The 25,450-nt window shown below is 39.1% G+C and overlaps 1 protein-coding gene across 2 annotated transcripts; it reads left to right on the top strand.

The window, feature by feature from the left end:
• The first annotated feature begins 1,195 nt into the window (after nt 1-1,195).
• Nucleotides 1,196-10,300, top strand: LOC144713441 (long chain acyl-CoA synthetase 1-like). Of its 2 annotated transcripts, none has more exons than XM_078587995.1 (20): nt 1,196-1,352; nt 2,758-2,923; nt 3,001-3,064; nt 3,132-3,221; nt 3,309-3,365; nt 3,436-3,484; nt 3,570-3,646; nt 3,769-3,802; nt 4,202-4,296; nt 4,512-4,679; nt 4,786-4,896; nt 4,976-5,063; nt 5,147-5,213; nt 5,530-5,605; nt 5,692-5,809; nt 6,865-7,110; nt 7,190-7,329; nt 8,360-8,542; nt 9,719-9,838; nt 9,926-10,300. In XM_078587995.1, exons 1-20 carry the CDS (start codon nt 1,337-1,339, stop codon nt 9,983-9,985), a joined length of 2,025 nt encoding a protein of 674 aa, XP_078444121.1. In that variant the 5' UTR covers nt 1,196-1,336; the 3' UTR covers nt 9,986-10,300. The 2 variants fall into 2 exon arrangements, with proteins under 2 accessions (XP_078444121.1, XP_078444127.1); XM_078588001.1 differs by lacking the exon at nt 1,196-1,352 and adding an exon at nt 1,358-1,442.
• The last annotated feature ends 15,150 nt before the right edge of the window (nt 10,301-25,450 follow it).

The following is a 25,450-nucleotide window of genomic DNA, read 5'->3' on the forward strand; positions in this document are numbered from 1 at the left end:
ATTCTCTCTTTTAATCTCTCTCTCTATCAATGTGCCTGTTTATTTATGGTTCTGTTCGCTTGTCTGCCTGTCTTCTGTCTGTCTTTTAATGTCTATTTGTCTGTCTCTCTCTATCAGCTTGTCTATCTGTCTCTATCTATCTCTATGTCTCTCTCTCTCTTGTTTATCTAGCCATATATCTAATCTATGCGTCTGTTTGTCTATATATAGGTCTAATCTATCTATCTAACTATATCTATCTATCCTTCTATTTTTCTATCTATCTGTCTGATCTATATATCTTATCTATGTATCTATCCATCTATATCTCTCTCTATCTATCTTTCTACCTATCAACTCATCTATCTGTCTCTATATCTTTCTACCAATCTACCCATCTATCTACCTCTCTATCTTTCTACCTATCCATCTGTCTCTATACCTATCAAACCATCCGTCTCTCGATCTTTCTACCGATCCACCCATCTATCTCTCTATCTTTCTACCTATCAACCCATCTATCTATCTCTCTATCTTTCTACCTATCAACCCATCTATCTGTGTCTCCATCCTTCTACCTATCAACCCATCTATCTGTGTCTCTATCCTTCTACATATCAACCCATCTGTATGTCTCTCTATCTTTCTACCTATCTACCCATCTATCTATCTCTCTATCCTTCTACCTATCAACCCATCTATCTATATCTCTATCTCTGTACCTATCAACCCATCTATCTGTGTCTCTATCTCTGTACCTATCAACCCATCTATCTGTGTCTCTATCCTTCTACCTATCGACCCATCTATCTATCTCTCTATCTTTCTACCTATCAACCCATCTATCTGTGTCTCTATCCTTCTACCTATCAGTCCATCTATCTATCTCTCTATCCTTCTATCTATCAACCCATCTATCTATCTCTCTATCCTTCTACGTATCAACCCATCTATCTATCTCTCTATCCTTCCACCTATCAACCCATCTATCTATCTCTCTATCTTTCCACCTATCAACCCATCTATCTATCTCTCTATCTTTCCACCTATCAACCCATCTATCTATCTCACCATCTTTCTACCAATCTACTCATCTATCTATCTCTCTACCTATCTATCCATCTATCTATCTCTCTATCAATCTACCCATCTATCTATCTCACATCTCGCTTATATATATCTCGTTCCCACTCTTTCCCAACGACTTGTCGCTGTTTCTCGGTCTTTTCTCTCTCTCCTTCTTTGAATGCACCTGCGAACTCTAGTCCAGTAGGCGGATGGGGAGAATTTAATGGTGTCCTGCAATGCCGGTGTCAGAGGGGCATGGCGTTGGCCGATCGACTTCGAGACGAATTGAATGAGCTCCGAACGAGGTATATATTCTCTCATATTTCGTCTTTAGGAAACGCCTATTTCAGATTGCATCGCCGATCTTCAATCAATTTCTCACTCCATGTCGAAGAGTAAGCTCAGAATCCGTCATCCGCTTTGATTTTGTGTCTTTGTCGGCCGGAATTTGAAATGTGTCTGCTTAGTTTTCACTGATCTGAGTGATCGCAGCTCGGAATTACTGACTCGTTACAGAAGTAAAACTAGTTGTGCGTTTTTCTGGTTTATCCCTCGGGTTTTGAAGAGTTTGAGAGCCTTCGAGATGCATCTATCCGTCGCTTTTGTAGGATTAAGAGCTTGCAGTTTGAAATTACAGAATCTTTGCATAGTGTGTTACAGGAGTATCCTAGTTTTCGTTTACAGAATAGTTTGAGATCATTGGATCCTTCGAGTTACTGGTGTGTACGCATCTTTCTCGGATTAAAAAACGTAAAAATTCGGAATTACTGACTCGTTGCACAGTCTGCTACACGACTTGGCCTAACACTCGATTTTGAAAGAATTTGAAAGCTTTGGATCCTCGAGTTACTGCTGTGTACTCGTTATTGTCGGATTAAAACACGTCAAAAATTCGGAATTAGTGACTCCTTGCGAAGTCTGCTTCTCTACTAGTCCTGATTCCCGATTTTAGAGGAGTTCGAGAGCCTTGAATCCTTCGAATTACATCTATGTACTCATTTTCGTCGGATTGAAAAACGTATAATTCTTAATTACTGACTCGTTGCAAAGTCTGCCACTCTACTAGGCCTGATTCTCGATTTTAGAAGAGTTCGAGAGCCTTGGATCCTTCGATTTACATCTTTGTACTCTTTTATGTCGGATAAGAAGACATTTAATTTGGAACAATAGTTCCGAATAGTTCTAATTACTGACTTGCAATAGTTCTAATTTTAGATGAGTTTGAGAGCCGTGGGGCCGTCGAGTTGCATCTACCTGCTTATTTTTGTCCGATTTGCGAGGCTGCAAATTGGAGTTACAGACTCGTTGCAGAGTCTGTTACTGTTATAGCCCTAGTCCTTTCTTGTTTAATTCCTCGATTTTCGAACAGTTGGATAGTTTTGGAGCTTTCGAATGGCACCCATCTACTCAAATTTTGTCGGATTTGAGAAATCTCAATTCTAAATTACTCGCTACTTTCACAGCCTTTACCTATCATCTTGTCGAGCAATTTCATCGAAAATTGTCTTTCTCTCCGAGGTTAAAACGTATTAAAACCAACCACGGGATAACATTTATTACCGTCTTCTTCTCACTCGTCGCACTACCATGAATCTCGTGTTCTCTCAGACCTCTAAAACTAGGGATCTTCTCTCCGATCTGTGTTCATCGCCTCAATACTCATTTCAACTTCTTTCTGCGTCGCTCAATCCTGTTTTTCTGATCAATCAGAAGGAAAGATGGAAACGCTGATCAAGCCTGTTGGGATCGAGGTAGAAGGCGGAAGGCCAGGCAAGGACGGAGAGCCTTCCATTGGTCCTGTTTACCGCTGCATCCTCGCCAAAGATGGATTTCCCCCTCCGAAACCTGGGATGAGTACTTCATGGGAGGTCTTCAGGTATGTTTTCCTGCAAAAAGAGAAAAATAATTTGACTAATGTAATTATAATCTGAGGTAAATGCACTGTTTTTATAGTGTGTCCGCAAAGAAGCACTCCAAGAACAGAATGCTTGGGTGGCGTGAATTAGTCAATGGAAAGGTATAGATTCATCAATGTCGAAGTTATATCATGTAATTTTATAGCTCATTTTTTCTTGGTGGTGTAGCTGGGGCCGTACGTTTGGAAAACCTACGAAACGGTTTTTGAGGAAGTGCTAAACGTCGGCTCTGCACTTGCGCATTTGGGAGCTAAGCCCGTATGGTTCTATCTATTAAATTTAACAATTTTTTTTCGTCAATTTTTTAAAATAAGTTGTGTTCACTGAGATTTCTAATACGAACAGGGCTCTCGGGTTGGAATATATGGAATTAACTGCCCACAGTGGATAGTTTCTATGGAGGTAAGGATACTTTATTTGATAGTTCCCCTTCGGTATGTCAAAGGACGGTCATAGAATTAATTGTACGCAGGCTTGCAACGGTTACAGCTTGATCTGCATTCCTTTGTATGACACTCTTGGTAATTTTTTTATTGGTGAAAGTCTGTCTTAATATTTCAAAGTCAGATTTGGGTCAGTACGGTGATGTTTTCTTTTTCTTTATAGGGGCCGCGGCTGTAGATTACGTGATAGATCATGCTGAAATTGATTATGTTTTTGTCCAAGACAAGAAAATAAATGGAGTAAGTACCTTCTAACTAAGAGGGCACGTGTCATTCACCCATTTTTTATTAAATCTGTAATTATCTTTTTTTCTCGACAATCTTATTGGGTGACGGGCTACCATATTTATAATATTTTGCAGACCTTGAACAGCCCGTCTGCAAAGAGGCTAAAGGGTAAGAGTCGGCTTGTTTAACTTGGATTCTGCAAAACAAATATCCAATGCTTCGAACTCTGTTTATTAAGAAACCCGATTTTTAAATCATGACTGAAAGTGATTTCATGTCGATTAAGCGAATAAAAAGTCAAATATGATCTCAAATTAAGTGCAATGTGATGTCTCGTAATAAATTGTAATCGACAAAATATTAATATATATATATATATTCTGCCTCAGATATTTATCGCAAAGGCATTACTTGTATATTTAATACTAGATTTATTAAATTTGTGTAACGTGATGTTTCGTTATTAGTTTTTCAACTCAGTTTGCTTTTCATGGTTTAGATCAAATGCTATATACCTAATGAAGGTTAGTTCGTTCTTTCTGATACCCAGCTCTCCGTCTGTTGCAGCAATCATTAGCTTCACGACCTTAAAAGATGAACAAAGGGGTGATGCGACACAACTTGGTGTACAGCCATTTTCATGGGACGAGTTCGTTCAGTTGGTTAGTGTGTACATAGTTTTCTCGCGGCATTACTCTGTGATGATTTTATTGTGAAGGAAAAAAGTTTTATAACTATTTTTTAATGGTAAAGACAATTTGTGGCGGATCATCTCATTCTCGAACGTAATGCTCTGTCTTCTAATGTACTTTGATATTTTCTTCGCATGATTTTGTCTTATTTTCCTTCATGACATTCACGATTCTGTCTCAAATAGGGAAAAGACTACCCATCCGACCCAATCCCGCCTAAATGCGAAGATATATGCACCATCATGTACACAAGTGGGACGAGTGGAAACCCTAAAGGGGCTATTCTGACCCATGATAATCATGCGATGTATGTGAGAAGTGTTGACGTTTTCATGGATCAATTTGAGGAGAAGGTTAGATTCACAATAATTTTTCAGCAGAGATGTCAATTTTTCTGTCAACACCTCTATAATTTTTCTTAGAAATTATTTGTTATAATTTTATTTTTACTTGTTACAGATGACCACGGATGATGTCTTCCTTTCCTTCCTTCCTCTTGCACACATCCTGGACCGCATGATTGAAGAGTATTTCTTCTACAAGGGTGCCTCCGTTGGCTTCTACCATGGGGTATGTATGCTATTCTAATAATCATCTTCTCTAAGACTTATCTTTGGAATTATTTTTTCACATCTTCATTATACTTTAGGACTTTAATGCTATTAAAGAGGATCTCGCGGAGCTCAAGCCAACATTATTCACTGGGGTGCCAAGAGTTTTTGAAAAAATTCATGCTGGTATTTATGCTTCTTTTCCTTTTCCTCTTGATTGACTACAGTGTGAGCTTTCCCTTAAAAGACGCTAACGCAGAAAGTCTCAGGTATTGTGAAGGTACTGGATGAACTTCCCCCCTTGAGGAGGAGGATTTTTAACTATCTTTATCAGCGGTAAGTTTGATGTGAATATGCTTTATGGGCACACATCCTGATGTGGATTACTTTCATGTTCTTTTTTTTGGTCTAATTAATCTCTTAGAGTCTTGATTTATGCCTTTTTTCAGTTTCAGAAAAGCCAATTAATATTAAATTTTCACTAAATATATCTCGTTATTGTTATTACAGAAAAAAAATCATACTGTTCAAATTTAGAATATTTCAAGTAAATGTGAATTTTTTCTCTCTCAGTGTTCTAGTTAAATAAACATTTGATTCTGTGGCACAAATTTTTGCTCAATCTGAGAAAGCATTTTTGTTGTCCATGAAGGAAACTTTATTACATGAGAGCTGGGTATTCTCATAAATGTGCGTCTCCGTTGGCAGATCGCTTGGCATTTCGTAAGGTCTGGAATTTCACATTTTTACCAAGTGTTCTGTACCTTATTCTCTCTTCACTCCAATAAACTGATGAAAGCAACTTCCTGAGCAGGTCAGTGCTCGTCTTGGAGGTCGCATTCGCCTTATTATAACTGGAGGAGCTCCAATCAGCACTGAAATTGAGGAGTTCCTTCGGGTCACGTGCTGTGCCCACTTTGTCCAGGGCTATGGTGAATGAGCTCTTCTTCCCTTATTCTAGTTATTTGGATTAGATGTCTGGAGGGTGGAAAATTATTATTATTATTTTCAAGAGTATAAAATCTGGTGGGGTTGGGCAAATGTGCTTCCAAATCTTTTAGGGTTATCGTCCATTTGAATCTGTATCCCTCCCTTTTATGGACGATAGAAATTAAGATTTGAAGTTGGCATCCTGTCTTTCTATAATTGTCTCACTGGATCTTCAGCCGGCTTCACCTTAGTCGATCGATTATCCCGTTTCTCCCCATAGGAACTCCTCGGCTTCTGTCAACCTTCTTACAGTTTTGTGATGTGATGGCCAGCCCCCTATTAGGATATCTTTTTGGAATTTTCCTTTTAACGTAGCTTTTCCCTTTGAATTCTTGTATCCCTCTCGGCAGGAGGGAAGACAAGAATTAGTTGAATTAGAAGGTAGGTCCTCCCTCACTGCAGGAGGTAAGCCAAAATTAGTTGAATTAGAAGGTAGGTCCTTCAAAAAAGGGCAAAGTTGTTGATCCAGGTCTTGAATTACCCTTTTTTCTATTGTTCTCTCTCTTCCTTACCAAGGGCCCTCCTAGATAGAGATCAGTACCAAGACCACAAAGGGTATGTATTGCGTTACAATAGAGCACCATTTTCAAGTGTCTTGACAGTTAAATTATCTCCAATTTACGAATTAGAATAAAGAATAATAAGCGTACATATTTGAGATGAGACAATCGAAAAAGGTGCTAAGACAACTCAATAGATATCGATTAGAATTTTTTCAAAGCTACCCTACTTGAGAAATGAGGACAAATGAATGAAGTTTTCATCTTTTTAGAATAATAAAACAATTAAATCATGGTCTAATTCATTTCATTATTTTGATTTTTTTATAGTTAGATGTGTTTCCCTCTATAATGTTCAGTAGAGGCTCATATTATGACATGACCGGTGATTTATATCGATACTTAAATTTTAAAATCAACTACTTCTAATGAAAAATCTTACTTATAATGCATCATTCTTCTTTGGAGTTGTGGTTAACCGTGGACAAGTATTTCAGGTTTGACTGAAACGTGTGGGTCCTGCTCGGTTAACCTACCTGATGACTTGTCCATGATGGGCACGGTGGGGGTCCCCTCCACATACAACGAGATCCGCCTCGTCGAAGTTCCGGAAATGGGATATGACCCTCTGGCGAACCCATCTCGCGGGGAAATCTGCATCCGGGGAAAGACCGTCTTCTCCGGGTACTTCAAGAACGAGGAGTTGACCAGAGAGGTCCTCAAGGATGGCTGGTTCTACACTGGTAATGCTACCCTTTATCTTCTTTTTTCTTTTTAATTTTCTTTTCAGTTTGGTGATGTGGCCAACACAATTTTCTGCAGGGGACATTGGGGAGATGAGTCCGGATGGTGTCTTGAAAATCATAGACAGGAAGAAGAACATTTTTAAGCTTTCCCAGGGAGAATATGTGGCCGCTGAATTCCTGGAGAAAGTGTTCACTGTTTCTCCCCTCGTGGATGACGTAAGTTTTCCATCTTAATGTTTCTGTGGATTGGTTTCATGTGCTTTTTTTATTTTTTATCCAACTAATCTGTTAAATTCTTGATTATGACGTTTTTCTCATCCAGCGAGGAAAAAATATTTACTATATTTAATGAAATCTTTGTCTAATTAATCTCCTAAATTCTTGATTATGACGTTTTCCTCAGCTAGCAAGGAAAAAAATATTAACTATATTTAATGAACTCTTTGTCTAATTAATCTCCTAAATTCTTGATTAAGATGTTAGTCTCAGCGAGTGTGTACAATATTTTTAACTATATTTCGTGAACATTTTCTCCAATTAATCTATTTAATTCTTGATTATGAAGTTATTCTCGGCTTGTGAGTTCAGTACTAATATCTATATTTAATCTCTTAGAGTCTTGATTCTGACCTTATTCTCAGCTGGTGTGTAAAATGTTATTAACTATAGATTTTCTAAAAAAATGTTATTAACGATATTTCATGAATTTGTTTGCCTCATTAATCTATGCAAGTCTGAATTGTAGGCTTTCTCTCAGCTAATCAGCCTATTGTTCTTGGCTATATTTAATGATTTTTAACTTATCTCTAAATGTCATAGTTGTTGCTTTTTTCTCAGCAAGTGAGTCCATCAAATTTTTTTGCATTCTATAGGATATGAGTATTATCCATACTATTAATGAAGAAAATAATCAGATTATTCAAAGTTGGAATGTCTAAAGTTTGTCGTATTCTCTCTTTTGGATATTACTGAGATTTATGTAATTTTTAACTTATACATTTATGTATTGACAATGTATTTTTATAGGTCGATACTTATATAATTCGTGTATATTTTACTTGTGAGTTCTTCAGAGAAAGTTTACTTGTTGAATCAAGGGCTCTCAATATATCTCCTTGGATTATGTGGGTTAGAAAGAAACTAAAAACTGGTTTTAAAAGGATTTCTTTGGAAAATTACTTCTTGTATAAATATTTATAATTGTGGACCGTTATCTTTATTAAAATGGCCTGTTGGTTGGTGCCAGATTTGGGTTTATGGAGACAGTTTCCAATCTATGCTGGTCGCGGTGGTCGTCCCAAATGAAGAGAACACTATCAAGTGGGCGGAATCGAAAGGACACATTGGCTCATTCTCTCAACTCTGCGAGCTGGATCAGCTCCAACATGCTATTCTTCAAGAGTTGAAAGCCATTGCTGATAGGGAGAAGGTACTTTCTCTCTCTTCTCTCTCACTCTCTCTTTCTCCCTATCGATCCGTTCCCCTCACTCACCGACTCGATCTTTCCCTTCTCCCCCTCTCTTTCAAACTTTCTCTCTCCCCCTTCTCTCTCTCTCTCTTTCTTTCCACCCTTATCCCTTTCTCCCTCCTTCCTAATCTTCTCAGTCGCTCTCCTCTCTCTCCCTCTCTTTCCTCTCTCTTTCTCACTAGGGAACTGCACGTCCGGGACGTGACGGGACGGATGAAGATCTGTGATGGACGGTGACGTGACGAAAGTTTTGCCATGTCACTGTCCCATCACACGTCCAAGAATTTTGGAAAAATCCGTCACGTTTGCGTCACCATCATGATTTGTGGTGTCCCCGTCACATCCCCGTCACCAGACGGTGTCACCGTCACGTGTGACGGGGAAAAACCATGCTGAGGAGAGAATTGGAGGGGCATATCTCCAATTATCTTTGGACGACATCCTTTTGCACGCTTGAATTAATGCATGGACTTTTCTGCAAAATGCCAAGAAATCGAGCTAGCGACACTACGTGGCGAGATCTCGGCCGTCGAAAAGCTTAAATCTAACGATTTTAAGCTTTTTGGGTCATTTTTAAAAATCCATCTCGGCCGTCATCCGTGACTGCCGTCCTGTCACGGATCTCGTCCGAGGCCCCCCATCACCGTCGTGTCACTGTCACGCCCTGTTCGTCTTCGGTCACCTCTCTGTCACGGGTCCCTAATTTCGTCACCGTCACGTCATCCGTCACGTTGCCGTCACCGTGACGTGTGACGTGATGGATGACGGTTGCTCTCCATTTCTGGCTCTCCATTTCATTATTTCTGTCTCTAATTTCCCTATTTCTGGTCTCTCACTCCATTCCTATTTCTGTCTCTCCATTTCTGGTCCCTAATTGCCCTATTTCTGGTTCTGTCTCCTTCTCACACTCCCCCCTCTCACTCTCTCATCCTCGGTCCTGCTCTCCATTTCACTCTCTCACTCCCCCCTTCCACCCTCTCTCTCCCTCAGTCTTGCTCTCAATTTCTCTCTCCTCCACCCTCTCTACCTCTCTCCTTAGGTCTCTCTCTCTGTGTCCCTTTCTCTCTCTAGAACCTACATGCACAAACATTCCGAATTCAAGTCAAGTCCCTCATCGTGGGTCATCATGTGAAACAGCTGAAAGGCTTCGAGTACATAAAAGGGGTTATTCTAGACCCGGAACCCTTTGATATCGAGAAGGGTATGGTCACTCCCACCCTCAAGAAAAGAAGATCCCACATGAAGAAGCATTACGAGGTGATACGTCGCCGCCTTTTCTACATCATAAATCATATATATTATATTTTTCTCGTTCCTCACCAGTCGTCTTCTCCGTGTCTGCAGGAGGGTATAACTCGCCTCTACAAGACCTTGGCAGAGGGGAGGAAGATGAATGGCTTCTAGAAGGTCATCTCATCTTTCCCCTTTTCTGTTTCCTTGTTCATCTAAGGTGATCATGGTCTTTTCTTTCATCATCCATCATGCATTAAAGTCAATAAGTGAATATGTTGGCTCTTACATACATGCGCCACATATTCATAAGACTAATTGTAGCATAATCATAAATTAGAAATTAGAGAAGGACTTAGAAAAAGATTGGAAGGTGTATCTCATATGTGAAGTAGAACCCTCTACAACCTTACCCTGCATGATAATAAAGCTTCTCTCAAGGATATGTGGCTTCTTGTACTGTTTAATCAATAATCTTGTACTATTCTAGCTCTGTTTGCATCCAGATGTGGTGATTGAGTACCGTCACTGTCCGGTCTCGGTCCATTTATAGCTGAAACTTAAACCTAGACCTAGACCCGAAGTTCAGTCCAGTTTTGTCTTGGCTCAGTGGTCGGTCTCGGTCCATTCAAAGTGAAGACCTAGACTTAGACCTGAAGTTCAGTCCAGTTTTGTCTTGGCTCAGCGGTAGGTCTCGGTCCATTCAACAAAGCAAAGACCTAGACCTAGTTCTGAAGATCCATTCAGTTTTGTCATGTCTCAGTCTGGTGAGGTTGACTAGTCAGTGTCTACATTTACAAAATGTAAGAATTAACTGTAACATAAAAATATACCCTGCAGTTTTTCTCGTCGAAAAAATGCAATACATCAAATAAATTGTTTATGTGAATATCCAACACTAGAAATAATGTATTTTAATTTGACTCAGCAATCTTGGATGATAAAAATATCCAATACTAGCAATCAAACCATTAAACTTTGGGTTCCCTTTCAAGTGAGAGATGCTTCTCAAGCTGTAAATGCTCCCGAGACGTGGGATCAACTTACAACAAGAGATGGTGAGCAGGAAAGAGAGAGAAAGAGATTAAGAGAGGGGGGAAAGTATATATTGCTCGTTTTCGAACAGAAAAAAGGAAAAACCTACTCTCAGTTGGCTAGCATCAAAGCAGGAGCTTATCCCGATGTCACTACTAATGTGGTCAAAGGTTATCCATTTATGTTGCTGTCTAGCGGTACTTTCTGGAGCGAAGCTGCCATCCACTTTCTGGAAATGTTTATGGAGGTGAGTAGGGTTCATTTAAAAGTGGATGTGATCTACTCATTCGAGAGAAGTAGGGAACAAAGCGTTATACAAGGGGATTGAGAGGGAAAGAGATAAGAGTTTGAGAGGGGGAGAAAGTCAGAGGGAAGGAGATAAATATAAAAAAAAGAGGAGAGAGTGAGAGGCAAAGAAATATTGCCTGATTGAGAGAGAGAGTGAGAAATATAGAACGAGAGAGAGATCAAGAGAGAAAGGATAAAATCTAACTTTATGAAATATAATAATCATTGCACTTTCCGTCTTAGTCCAGTTGACTCTCAAACTGAAACCAGATTGGAAGTTTGGTCTGCTGAGCAGACTTGACTGTCTTGGGTTCTGTCCTGTTTGACTAAATTTTGGTCAGATTGTGACGTTCCCCAGATTAGTATACCTTATAATATCTTTTAAGAATATAATGTTATAATGTTGATATTCTTCAAACAGGATAGAAATTCTTGTGGTATTATCTCAAATCATAAAAGCCAATCGCATAAAATGGGAATTCGATGCAAGCTTGTAATGTATTATTGCAGACCAAAAGTTGTGTAGCTTGAAACTAAACCCTTATCCTATAATGATATACCTTCTCGTCCACCAAGGCCTCCATTCACATTTTTGAATTAATAATCAAGGCTATGAAACCCTCCAAACCCTACAAATAGGGAAAGGTAATAAGATTGATTATGAGTCTAAATCTTCATCTTGTTAGAAACCCATGGCCTTTCAAGTCTGACAAGTGGAGAAGGTCGTTTCTACAGGTAAGCATTTCTATATAATGACTCAAATTAGGAGATTAGTCACTACTAAGTAAAATTGAATTAATTATAAAAATTATAATTCACCTCACAAAAGTTAATATTTAAAGGATGAGCATGAGTCACCTCCATATGTAATAATGACAAATTTAATACTATATGCTAAATGGTGAATGAGGAAAAATATGAAAATATACAGTAATGATGGTAGAGATAAGAGGGATGGTGAAACCTTGATTTACAATTCAATCTTCATTGAAAATTTTATTCTTTAAAATTATGTAGAGAATAATATGAAAGAAAAAAATATGAAAAGATACAAGAATGATAGTAGAGATAAAGGGGAATATTTATTTAGTACGACAAATACTTGGTTCACAATTCAACACTTTTTGAAAATTTTATTATTCATAATTATTTAGAGGATAGTGTGGAAGATAATATTCTTTCAATTGGCATAAACTTGTGAGAGTCATTCCTGTAGATTTTTAAAAGCTTCCATTTATAAATTTAGATTGTAAATAACATCAAAGCCAGAGATGACCCAGCCCTCAAGTTTTTGCGCAATAGTCCTTTTATACTCATGCAATCTTAACTACATACTAACAGTTTACTTCAGTTGTGATTAGCTGTAATTATGACATCGTAAAGAAAACAATTATTAGTTATATTTTTGAAGCTGCATCCTAAAGTTACACTATTTGTGCTCCATATTTTTCTTTCTAAATCATTCAACGTTTTCCACTTTTTGAACCTAAGTTTGTTGGGACACATCTTCTGGATTTTGGATGGTATTTTTATTTTGGTTTTATTCTACGTGTACCATCCTGTTCCTATTTCTTGGTGCCACATGAAAACTTAACGTAAAAAACTTTGGCAATGTCAGTCCCTTTTTATTGATTATATTCCACTGTCATTCTCTTTTCCAATGTTTACTTACATTTAAATGACTAAATATTGAATTCATGTTTGATTATTTTCATTAAAATGTAGCACAATGCTTGATAAGCCAAAAATTAGGGGTGAATTATTCAATTTTATAATCCCTTATCGTTCTTAAGTTTAGATTATACAGTAAAATTTATAGGGCCCTAACTTAAGATGCACAATGATAAGTATGGGTATCATCCAAGGGAAGCTAGAAAGAAAATTCAATTAGGTATCCAATTGAGATATTTTGTTGTAAGTAGGGTTAACTTAATCTTCAATGAAGATCAAATTACCCTAATTAAATGAATAATTTAGAAAGGAGGGTAGAAGAGGTGGGAAGAATAGAGGAATTAGGGATCTGTAAATTATCGTTTTTGATCCAATAGAAAGGATCAATGGAGTCAAGTAGAGGGATTAAGAAGCTAATTTGGTTTTATTTTTTTTAGGGGAATTGGGTATCTAAATTTATCCACTACTATCTCATGAACGCCATCTAATCTTTCCTAGAAATTAAACTTTTTATGATTTTTTTTAATGTGCAAATGGAATAGCAAGGTCAATTTAATGATATATCCTCTCAATCCTAGTAAGAGCTTGTACACGTCACTCAAGCAAAGTGATTTAGAGTTTCAGACTGAGATCAAGAAGAACAATCACAAATTTCACTAACACATAATCCAAATTACACTAAAATACAAATACAATGAAGCAAAAAATACCAAATGGAGATGATTCAGGCTGGCTCTCCTCTTTGTCTTGTAGTTACGAAAGGGCCCCTTCCAGCATGGCCTCCTCAACTCGAATTTCAGATTTTATACTTAGGTTAAATGGGCAAAATCACCATTTTACCCCTCAATAAGTAACTAATTTTTTCCCCATCAATGTAGGCTTGATCTGTTGATTCGACTCATACATAAAGAAAGAGGAGGTTAGGATGAGCAATCCCATAAAATTTGAGCTCAATCTGACTTCAGGATTAAAAGTTATGAATAAATAAATATTGACTAATCAAAGCCATTGGATCGATATTCATTTATTTAATTTTAAATTCACATTATACGCCATGTTATTGATCCCTGATTGGTTGGCGAATTTTAAAGGCATTTTGGTGCCTCCTCTCTCAACGCCCCATGTTCCCCTGTCCTGAATGTAAAAGAAATAAAAAATAACAGAGAAACATTTTAAAATGCACTTGCCTGTGTGTTTTAATAGCATCGACCACTCACAAGCTGCCACGTCACCTCCCGTGCATGCAATTTGTATGCGTAGCACGGGCGGTGCACTTGCCGCTCAAAACGATGCATATGCGGATAACATTTAGGCCGTCGGAATCTCTTCTGACAGCCAAGATTTGGCCACGTGGCCCCGCAAATTCAAGTTCTTGGAGTTTTTTTGCAAAAGTCCCTAACTCAATTCGCATGCGCAAATGGACCCCATCCAAAAGCATTTGTACATATGTCCCTCTGCTTTCTCTCTCCTCCATATTTTCCTACAAAACATAGAAAAATTAATATTATTTTGATAAAAGTCTCAAACTATTTTATATTGGATCTTTACACCTGCAATGCACGACCGAGAGCTGTTTTAAGGGCATATTTGCAACCAGAATTTCAGAAAAGTCCCTCCGACTTTAGAAATTGACTTATACTACTATTTTCCTTGTAATTATATCATTTTCTATTTAAACATTCATTTATTATTCAAATAAATTCCCAAAAAAATTCAATAAAATTCAAAAAAATCTAGAAAATTCACTAATTCATCCCCACATTAATTAGCATTAAACTAATTTTTAAACCTGGCATTTCCATTTAAATAGAGTTATTCCAAACCTACATAAATTTCATAAAATCCATAAATTAACATAAATATTATAATACAATCAGAATTCAAATAGTAATCGACATGTAAATATATGATAACAACACTATTTAAAATCTTTAAATGGATAAAATTGTGATAATACTTGAATTAGACACCAATTTTAGAGTTTTATAAATGCTTACTCCGTTAGTTATCAATTATAGAGTTACTTTTGCGTGACTTTTTTCATAAAAAAAGATGTCATCATTTTTTTTAAGCAGAGTTTTGAATACATGATAATTTTATATTAAAAGAGTAGTATAATTAGACATTTTCCATTATTTTAAAAAGGACAAGCCAATCATGGGAGAGTTTGACATGTGATTGTACAAAAATAATATACTGCAATCTGAATATGCCGTCACAACATGCTGTATCGAAAAGGCGCAAACTGACCAAAATTGTATTTTAAAATTATAAAAATTAAAAAACAGGATCTCGATTCAGAAATAAAATTTATGTATGGAATTAAAGTTAAAAAAATTCTCTTTATAAAAATATCACACTTAACGGTTTACACCATATCAAAATAATTTTTTGTACCTAAAAAGAAAGATGAAAAGTAAGAACATTTTTTTGTCACTTTGGATGATAAGTCAGAGTTTCTCAAAGATAAAATTAGATATTGAATTTATAAGATCTAGTGTCTCAATATGTATGCAATTGCTCCTCTATTTTTTCATGATACCTATCCAAGGTATGGTACATACACTCAGATGTTGGTTTTACGAATGGTAGGGTTAGTTAGGTTTGGTCATTCGAGTTTGTACTGATGTGTTATGAAATCATCGGAGAAATATTCTATGATATTTTACTACCTTGTCTAAGGACTTCATCGCATCATCTACATTGAGCTGTCTCCTTGTATATCGAGGGTGATTGATCCCATCTTTACTACTCAACTGTCTTCGCGAACTTCTCAATGCACCCAAACAAATACTATTTAGAATTACATGACTAGGAACTCGTAGGCCACAATTAAAGTACAGAGCGAGAAAGATAAAGGGATAGAGAGAAAGAGAAAGAGAAGGGAGAGAGAGGAAGGGACAGAGAGAGAAGAGAGAGAGAGGAAGGGACAGAGAGAGAAGAGAGAGAGAAAGGGATAGAGAGAAGGGAGAGAGAGAAAGGGATAGAGACAGAGAAAGGGGGAGAGCAAAAGGGGGAAGAGTAGGGAACAACACCTCCGGGAAGTGATGCCCCGGACGTGATGGAACGGATGATAGAACGTGACGGATGGTGACCTGATGAAACTTTCCTCACGTCACCATCCCGTTACGCATACTAGCATATGCCAAAAAAATGATCACCTTCCCATTACTGTCATTCCATAGGTTGTCCCGTCAAGTTCACATCACCGTGACGGCATCGCCATCACCGGTGATGTGAATGAAACCCTTAATGCAATGTATTCTTCTCCATTTGATTCTCTCTCTTGCTCTTCTCTCTTTCTTTCTTTCAAGCTCTCATCTTTTCCTCTCTCCTCTCTGCCAGCAGGGCTGGCCTTCTCTGTTGAAGCTCTTCAATCGGCTTGCTCCATTGGGTTGCATAATCTCGGTGAATCCAACCCTTGGACCTTCACGCAGGGTTAAAATCTTAACTCTTCTCGTTTTATTTGAGAGGTTAGATTGCGGCCTTTGCCACATTTATTGTTGATGGACGCCATTAGATTATCCCCTTTATTAGCTTTGTTATACTCTTCGTCACATCATTTACTCTCTTTTGTTTGCCTTTTCTTCTGAGATTGTCGATCGCCTTCATAAATCCTGATAGAAAGCAGGCAGTAATACGTTATATAATGCTAGAATGAGAGAGTATAATCCTCTGCATAAGTTTACTTTACCTTAGGATACTGTCTCCCCAAATCTATCCGCCTTTGAAAAGCCGGAGGATCTTCTAGATATGCCCAAATGCTATCATGAGTAGCCCAAATAAGTACAAGAAACTAGGTTGAAGGTTTGATAAAACAACGGAGGTTGTTTTCAGACAACAGCCCTCTTCGTTGTGGAGTCTGAGTGATGGTGTCGGGAGGCTGGAATTTTGTCTTCCTACCATGATATTAAAATTTGATAAAACAAAAGACTTCGTAAGACGTCTTCATATCATGATATTAAAGCTCAACTCTCTTACCTTTTATAATTTTCTCTTGGGTTACAGAAGAATATTTGGGTACCCAATATAGCTGCACATTAAGTCTTTATTGTTTTAAAAAATACATGTTATTAAATAATCATCTGCTCTATGTTGTTGTAGGTTCTAAGTAAATCTTTCGATTATTGAGGGCTCTCTTAAGTTGGACATCCAGATCGAGTATCACCCCCCGTATTCATACTGGTTTTAATGATCATCGTTGAGAAGTTGTCATCGTCATCAGTGACGGAGTATCAATCTGGTAATTTCATTTAGAATTTCCTTGTTCGATTAAAGGGAGTGATTGATCGTCTCGTTTCCTCACTGTTTTTATTTTTTTGTTCAATCGTGTTGAATAACGGGATAGAATCTAGATTGGAGTTAAGATTTGTCATCGGGGGGATTTTCATGTTCGACAAGAAATATGATTGGCTTGAATCCTCGTAATACCCATCACAATTTAGGAAATAAACATAGTATGGTAATGAGAAAAAGGTTGTGCGCTCATATATGTAGGGCAAGATTCATAATAATCTCAAAATAGTAGAAATGATGAAATTGAGTAGCGCCACCAAGTGGAGAAGAGAGAAGGTGATATCCACAATAGGTGGTAGAAATTGGGTATTTATTCATGATAGAAAGGAGTAAATCATGTGCAGAAGTTGTAAATTTTTTACTTTGGTAACACCAATCTTTGGGGACAAATATGGGCAAGTGGTTCGGTGTAAAGAGTTTTTGGTGTGGTGGAATGTTAATTGGTGATCTCAATGATGAATTATTAAAGTACGTGGATCTTGGCCAAGAGAGTTGGGGGAGATGGAGGTAGCTCAATGTTGGCGAAAGGCTGTAGGTGCTTCCTGCTCACCTTGAATTCTTACCCACTCTTTGGATCAAAAATTATGCTGGATCCATTGGAAAAGCCTTTCATGATAGTGAAAGAGTCATTCACCTTGACTTAAGCTATTTTATTAAAAAACTCTCTGATAGCTTGAGGGTTTGGTTATATGGGGTCCTAAACTGATGTTGCATCCCATATCTCTTCAGCAAGGAAACTCACCTACAGTTCTTGCCGTTCATATCATTTCTTCAGAAGGTTCAGCTTGTTAACTGAATGTTTAAGAATGCTTATTGTATCTTAGTGTTTCTTTCATGGAGACTTATTCAATGTTTACTTTATGTTTTGTGTTATGGGAATGTATGAATGTAGGTAAATGACTTAATTTTTTAATATAACTAAATGAGCAATTTTAGAATGAAGCTCAATGCAATCTTATGAATTTTGCAATGAGCAGAGCAGAGTTTGCCTCTTCTCTATGAACCAGTTGCCAATGGAAACTCCACGTGGTGAAGTGTGCATTGACTTCACAATAGAATCATCGACATACAATGTTAGAGAAACCCCTCTACAGTTGGTTGGGACTTCATGTACCAAACACGAAAGGAAGGCAAAAATAATGAGATATTTCACAGAGGTTAGGTCAGGCATATGGGCGTGCCTATTATGTTGCGACAAAAAAGTTGACCCACACAGAATAGGTTGAAGCTGCGGGAAGACGGGTGGACAAACGTATTCTGGAGGCATTTGCAGTTCAGTCATGGTAGAATATATTGTAAGTTGAAGGGAACTCTTATAAAAAGATAAATGAATGGATATTTAGATGATTATGGTATTATTAATTCAGAATTTATCATGTTATTACTTGAGTCAGCTAATATTTAGGCATCAGCTATAAATTCTAATTTTTGCACATTATGTTTATTTTTGACTAAAATCATTGACTTCTTTGAAGTCAAGAATTTTTAACACTGATGAGTATTCTATAGCTTCACATGTGCAGAAATTCACAGGAATGAGAAGATACAATTCTTCTAGTGTTGGAGAATTTTTGAAAGTTTAGTGATTCTCAAAAGGGGGTTGAAAGGAGAAAAATGATGTTTTGGGTCGTCCAATGAGAAATCAGAGGAAGATGAGCCACCACCTGACCTGTCCATTGGGCTCTCAAAAGCCTTCACAAAAAAAAGAAGTTGAAGATTATACAAGGAAAATCTCAACCCATGGAAAAAAGAGGCAAAAATGGCAAGAAAAGAAAATAGGGAATACTCAAAGGGGTATCTAGTAATTCTTCCAATCTATAAATACTATTTTCTCACTCATTTCCACTCATTCTAGACGTGCTCTAGCAAGTGGCTGGCCAACAGGACAAGACAGATTTCAGAATCCAGGTTGTTCAACCTGCTTAATGTAAGTTTGTTGAAGTTTTCATTCAATCTCGTCTCTTGTTTGCATCAAAAAATGCCTGACCATGGCAAAATATAAGGATCCTCACTTGAGAGGAAGCATTGAGGGCTCACCAGACTTGCATTGAGGTTTTAGGAACCTAGGTTTCCATTTTTCACATCATCATCTATCCATTTACCCTTAAAATCTATTATTTTCTCACTCTAAATATTAGATGTTCTCTCTCTATATCTTCATAAATATTCCTAGTTCATCCTCTCAAAATTTCATAAAAAGTATCCTTCATTTGCACCTTCAAATTCTATCTCAAACTTCTTCTATACCCTCTCTTCATTTTCTCTCTATCTCTTCATTTCAGTCATTTTCTCTCTCTCTAAAATCTATTAAAGTTTCTCTCTAGATCATCCTTCATTCTTCCTTTCGAATTTCAAAAAAAAATTGTATTTGAGTTCCATCTTGTAGGGCAAAAAAACGTGTAGTCAAATTGACTAAGCCCTGATCATATTGGGTCAAGCCCAATAGGGCTTAGCCCATTTGGCTAAGTCTTGATTTTGTCGAATTGGGCTGAACCTTAGTGGGCTGACCCACTAAGTTCAGCCCTATATGGGCCACACAAGGACTGCCGGCGATAGCCGGGAAAGGTATTTTCCTTATTTTCTGTATTCAAAAATTCCAAAAAATCAGAAAAATCAATAAATCAATATAATCAATATTCAATAACATCTAAAAAAATTCTTAAAAAAATATTTAACTCTCCTTTGTAATATTTCTACTATTTTTGTATTATTTAAATTCAAGAAAAATTCAAAAAACATTTATTTCCTATTTCTAGTGTTACTTAAAATTATGAAAATTAGTCTAAAATATTTCTATTATTTTCTTTGTATTTCTGCTTCAATTTAGATCATAAGAATTTATGTAAATTGAGTAAAAATCCATTAATATCTCAGAAATTATATTTCTCATTTTTAAATTCTCTTCATTCCAAGGTTGAGAAAAATTCTGAAAGTAAATTTCTGCCTCTCTATGGATCGACCCCTTACTCGCACTTTATTAATTATAGAGTATTTAAGTATAAATTTTCATAAAAATTGTTGGTTAAGTCTGAATTAAAACAAACGACATAAAACCCCTACATTTGGACCAAAAAGTTGACCCACTGTGGAATAGTTTGAAGTGGTGGCAAGACGTATCAACAACATATTCTGGAGGCATTTGTAGTTCAGTCACGGTAGAGTATATAGTAAGCCGAATGACACTCATCCTGATCAACGTACGATAGCTGAGGCGTATGGGCAGGGTGGTGTAGTCACGAAGATGCTAGAGAAGACAAAGGATATCATAACACAATTTGTTTGTCTCACGAAATCCCCATGGGCCATTGTGGACAATGTGGGATTCAAGATTATGTGGAAGTACGCCGCCAGGTGAAGGCAATAAAGGCTGCAAAATGGAAGCTATACAGGGTCATGAAGGGGACGCTCATAGAGTTTTATTAGCAAATGTCCCCAAGGTCTGATTGACAGTAGATGCTTGGACTGTTGAGAATTCATGTGGTCTTCTCGGCATCACGGTTCATTGGATCAACAATTGGTGGGAACTATGTGAACACGTGCTTCCTATACGTGAGCTAGTGGGGAAACACGATGGTGAGAATATGAGCACAATTGTGCTCCAAGCGTTGAATGACTTCGGCTTGAGGACGAAGGTCAGCGACAAACCATCAAGCTTCATTGTGCATTGTATTACTTTATTGCAAAACTCACCATTTTTAAATGTAGGTTGGCTCTATCACTACGGACAATGCATCAAGAAACGGGCAGATGATATCATTGCTCGCGAACGAGCTCAAGCCGGTGAATGACCTTTTCTGAATGGACCGACACTCATGGGGGACCATCCGCAAGATGAAGCACCAGGTCAACCCCCGGCGACACGTCAACAACCACGTCACGAAGCTCGAGCTGATGAGGAGGACCCGGAGTTCAAATACACGGCGTGACGAGAAGGCTTCCCCAATTAACTTTCCTTGCGTTTTCCCAAACTTTGTCGTTGTGTTTTGTTCGGGGAGGGCCTCCGTGTTTTGGCACTTCCGTCATATTTCGAACCGCATTTTACGGCTCGATTATGGGTTTTCCCTAATCGCGGGCCGACCCCTAGGGTTTCCTCTCTCCTACTATAAAAGGAGAAGAGATGCCCTAGAGGAGATTAGAGAAGTTGTTTTGAGTTGTTTGCAGATTGTTAGGAGAGGAGGAACCCTCCAAGAGGAGGGAGGGACCCTTGAGGGAGAAGAGGAAGCTGCCGCCACCACGCCGCCGCTGCCGTCCGTCGTTGGTCTAAAGACTGAACTTGCTACGCCGGAACGTGCCGCCGCCGCCCTACGTCCATCTCTCTGAGGAGAGAGACCGCCGAAATCCACTGTATGCTGCCGCTGAGACGAACTTCCTCCGCTCGCTGCTCGCCAGGACCCAGTGCTTGCTTCCGGCCAGCTGCGGCGCCCACCCTGAGCGCCGCAACCCGACCAACGCCTGAACAGGGCCTTCCCGGTCAGCCGACCGCGCTTGAGCCCAGGCGCCCCGCCAGCTGAGCCGTCTCCAGTGCTCCGAGCAGGGTGCCTGCACGCTGTCAGCCACGCCCACCCGGCGTCTGACCACGGGCAGCCGTGGCGCCTGTTTCTTCGCCTTCCCCGCCTGCCTCGCCCGCTGCCGCTGCTGCCGCCGCTGGACGACCTAGGCGCGGGGAAAGGTCGAACCGGGTCAGCAGCCGAGTTGACTCAGCGTGACCGACCGGTCCCGACGCTGAGTCAACTCAGCGTGACTCGGTCTTACGTACCGACGAGTCACCGCTGAGTTGCCTCAGTGTGACCCAGATTTAAGCAGTGGCATTCGCATGTAAAATCATCAAACTGAAAGGGCATTTTTGTCAAGAAGAAAAAAAGAGGAAAGGAAACCTAGGGTTTCCGCGAGCCGTTGCCGCCGCCGCCGTCGAGCACCGCCATCGTCACCGCCCGTCGCCGTCGCCGCCGCCACCGCCGCCGCTCGTCGCTGCCACCGCAACCCCTCGTCTCTGGTCACCGCGACCACCGTCCGCCACCGCCACTTGCCGCCGTGTTCACCGTTGGCTGCCGCCACCGCCGCCGCTGCCACTGCTCGCAGCCACCGTCGCAGCTCGCTGCCATTCGCCGCCGCAGCCGCTTAGTTGCCGCCGCTTCGCCGCCGACGCAGCCGCCATTCACTTCTGCCCCCGCGGCCGCTCGCCTCAGGCTTCCGCCGCCAGCGCCGCTCGCCACCTCTCGCCGCCGTTGACGCCGCTCACCGCCGCCGATGCCGCCCACCACCGCCGCCACCCCTGGCCCCGTCTGTGCTCTCCTCGGATGCCGCCGCCTGGCCTGGTTGCTCGTCGCCCAGACGCCACCGACTACTCCGCCACCGTCCAGTCGGCATCCTCTACTCTGCCACCGACTACTCCGCCACGCCAATTACAACTCGGCTTTGACCCACCACGACTACCGGACCTAAGTCCGCAGGTCACAATGCTAACCCCTCTATAGAGTATTATTATTTCTTGCAATATTACCTCACGTTTTCCCCCGCCGGGAGTCGACCTCATCGTCCCTCGCACCCTGGGGTTTTGGGGTAGATATTTCCCTTTGTTATCCTGCCCGCCACCATCACCGGAGATAGTTAGTCGGATCGAGGGTACCTGCACCGTCGGCGTCCATCGATTGATCTATCGGGTCATCGGGAGTCGAATCGTACGTGACACGTACGTGAACTCTTCCAGGGCGCCGTCCTATTTCAGCTCTTGACGTACTTCTCGTTATTTTCATAAACATGCATTCCCGCATTCCATAACGAAATTACGTGTTTGTTCATCTCAGCCTTGTGTTGCAACGCGCGCCGTCGATCCCGGCCGTACGTGTTGCATCAGACTCGTTCCATGTGCTGCCCACGTGCTGAACATCATTGTTCAAGCTGGATTCAAGTCATTTCGTATATCAGTGAGTACATCTCCTCCTCGGATTGCGGCCAACTGCATAGCGGACAAAGTACAGGATACTGCATATGACGCTGACATAGAGAAAGGACATGTAGACAACACTAGGATGGTGGGTGCGCATAGACGCACAAACTTACCCTCGACTATCTACCCTTGCGCAAGAGTTTCTTTCAGTATGTGCGACTAGTGCCCTAGAAGAGCGTTTATTCTCCGCAGGACGTGCAGTTGTCACTTTCAACAGTGTACATCTTACTACTGAAAGCATTGAGCTCCTAGTCACAGTGAAGTGTTGGTTACGTGCACAGAATGCTCAATTGTGTGATGGAGATAGCGCGAATGACTTTTTCTGATGACGGCTAGTATAAGGTATTACTCTCTTGTATTTGTATCTTTATTTATTTGTATTTTTTCAATAGGCTAAAGTTGCTCTCTTAATTGCAACTCGATTTGGCAATTTTTTGCAGGTATGCCAGTGTTCTCTCGCAATCACAACTCTTGTTTTTCCCGTAATCAATAACCTCATTGGAGATTTTCCTCATTATTTTCTGTTCACCTTCATCTTGTGCTTAATGTCATTTTCGCTTCGCTTAATGATTTATTTTGGATATTTGATTTCTCTTATTTTCAGGATTCCTTCACTCGGTGCTTTAAGTCTAATCCTCTAGAGCCTTGGAACTGGAACATTTACTTGTTTCCTTTATGGTGTTTGGGAGTTATTGTGACATATGGGATCCTCTTTCCTGTTAGGTGAATAAGATTTCTTTATTTTTAATATTAGAATAATTCTTTAATTTTCCATTGTCACGTGTGGTTTACTTGTTTTTTCTCCTACCTGTGATTTTTCACTCTTCCTGCTTTTTTGATATTGAGAATTTGCATGCTGGAGGTGCCTGATACAATTCCCTTTCGTATGTCTCCTTTGAAGATGTAACCCTTCTTGTAGGAGGGCAGGTTCTTTGAGTTATTCTGAAGCGACGATTTTGCAGACGACATCCACCCTGTCGGTTATCACTTCATTTGGCGATGAACACTTTGCCAATCTCCTTTGTCATCGTCCTCTTGGTGACATCCATACTTTCAGACCTTCACCTCTCATCCTCGTTCACGATAAAAACCGCACTGGTCTGTATTGATTTCCTATTCGACTAAGGAACTTATAAAAAATTGTATGCACATTTGGCTAAATGTTAATTTTTGAAAATGTGAATGTCATATATTTTATACTTTTTTAATTGTCCATTTAATCATTTCTATTATCAGTGGAGTGATTAACTGTTAAACTTTCTTTCGTTGCTATTTTCCTAATGACCTTTTTTTAGATGTTGTGGTTTTACTTTCTAGTTGAGTGTTGCTAATTTTAGTATGTCTTGAAAAATTCAAAGCCATATGTTTTTCTTCTTTCATTCTCTTACTTCATCTTTAGGATGGAAATATTGTGTCATGTAACCCTAATAACAACTTATTTTCAACTATTTTAGTTACATGGCGTACTAAACTCATTGTTGACAGTAGTCTTGTTTTCGAATAAATTTTTGGGCTGCAATCATTTATAATTTCCTTAGGAGCATATTACTTGTGTATGTTTTTATGGTCGTTATTGAAACTATTTTTGTCATTTTTATGGCTTACATTACTTTCCAGTAACCCAATCAGTAACTTAATTTTGTTCAATTTTCCAAAGTTGTCGTCCTTGCAGTCGGGTGGATAGCATTTTTGCAGCTTTTCTCCCGGTGCATTTCTTGATGAGTGAATGTAGTATTTGAAGCAGTTTTGAAAAATACTGGTGCTCCGGTCTGAAGTTTTTTGGTGAAAGTATTTGGAGAAATGGATTAAACTACTGAAAACAGTTACAAAATTAGTGATATTTTAATTATACGGTGCACTCCATTTCGTACATACTCCGGTAATCTTTGAAAAATTTCTAGAAATCCAACATATGCTTTGATGTGAACATAATACATCATAATTTTAAATATATACTTTACAAAATTGACAAAATAACCCAGTAAAAAATCAAATTAAAACTCATATTAATATGTGGCCCAATCCTTTACTTTAAGTTCTCCCAAGTTTCAAAATTATTTAAATGCGAATTAATGTTCAGATAGGTCACTGATTTTTTGCTGATTTGTCTGGAAATTAATTGGATTTTTCAAAAAAATTTTGTGCAAGAAATTATATTTTTATTAGAAAATAGATATACTTATATGGAAAATAGGATATTACGGTAATTTCTAAATTGGTATAATTGTTAAATTTTCATATGGTTTTTACTAGGGAAAATTTAGAGGAAAGAGAATTAGAGGGGCATATCTCCAATTATTTATAGGCACCCTCGTTTTGTGTGCACAAAAAACTGGGACGTCTGCGCTAAATGCCAGAAATGGAAATGTTTAAAAATAATGATTTGTATATGTATTTTCTGT

The sequence above is a fragment of the Wolffia australiana genome, chromosome 1 (assembly GCF_029677425.1).
Source record: "Wolffia australiana isolate 7733 chromosome 1, ASM2967742v1".
NCBI classification, from domain to species: Eukaryota; Viridiplantae; Streptophyta; class Magnoliopsida; order Alismatales; family Araceae; genus Wolffia; species Wolffia australiana.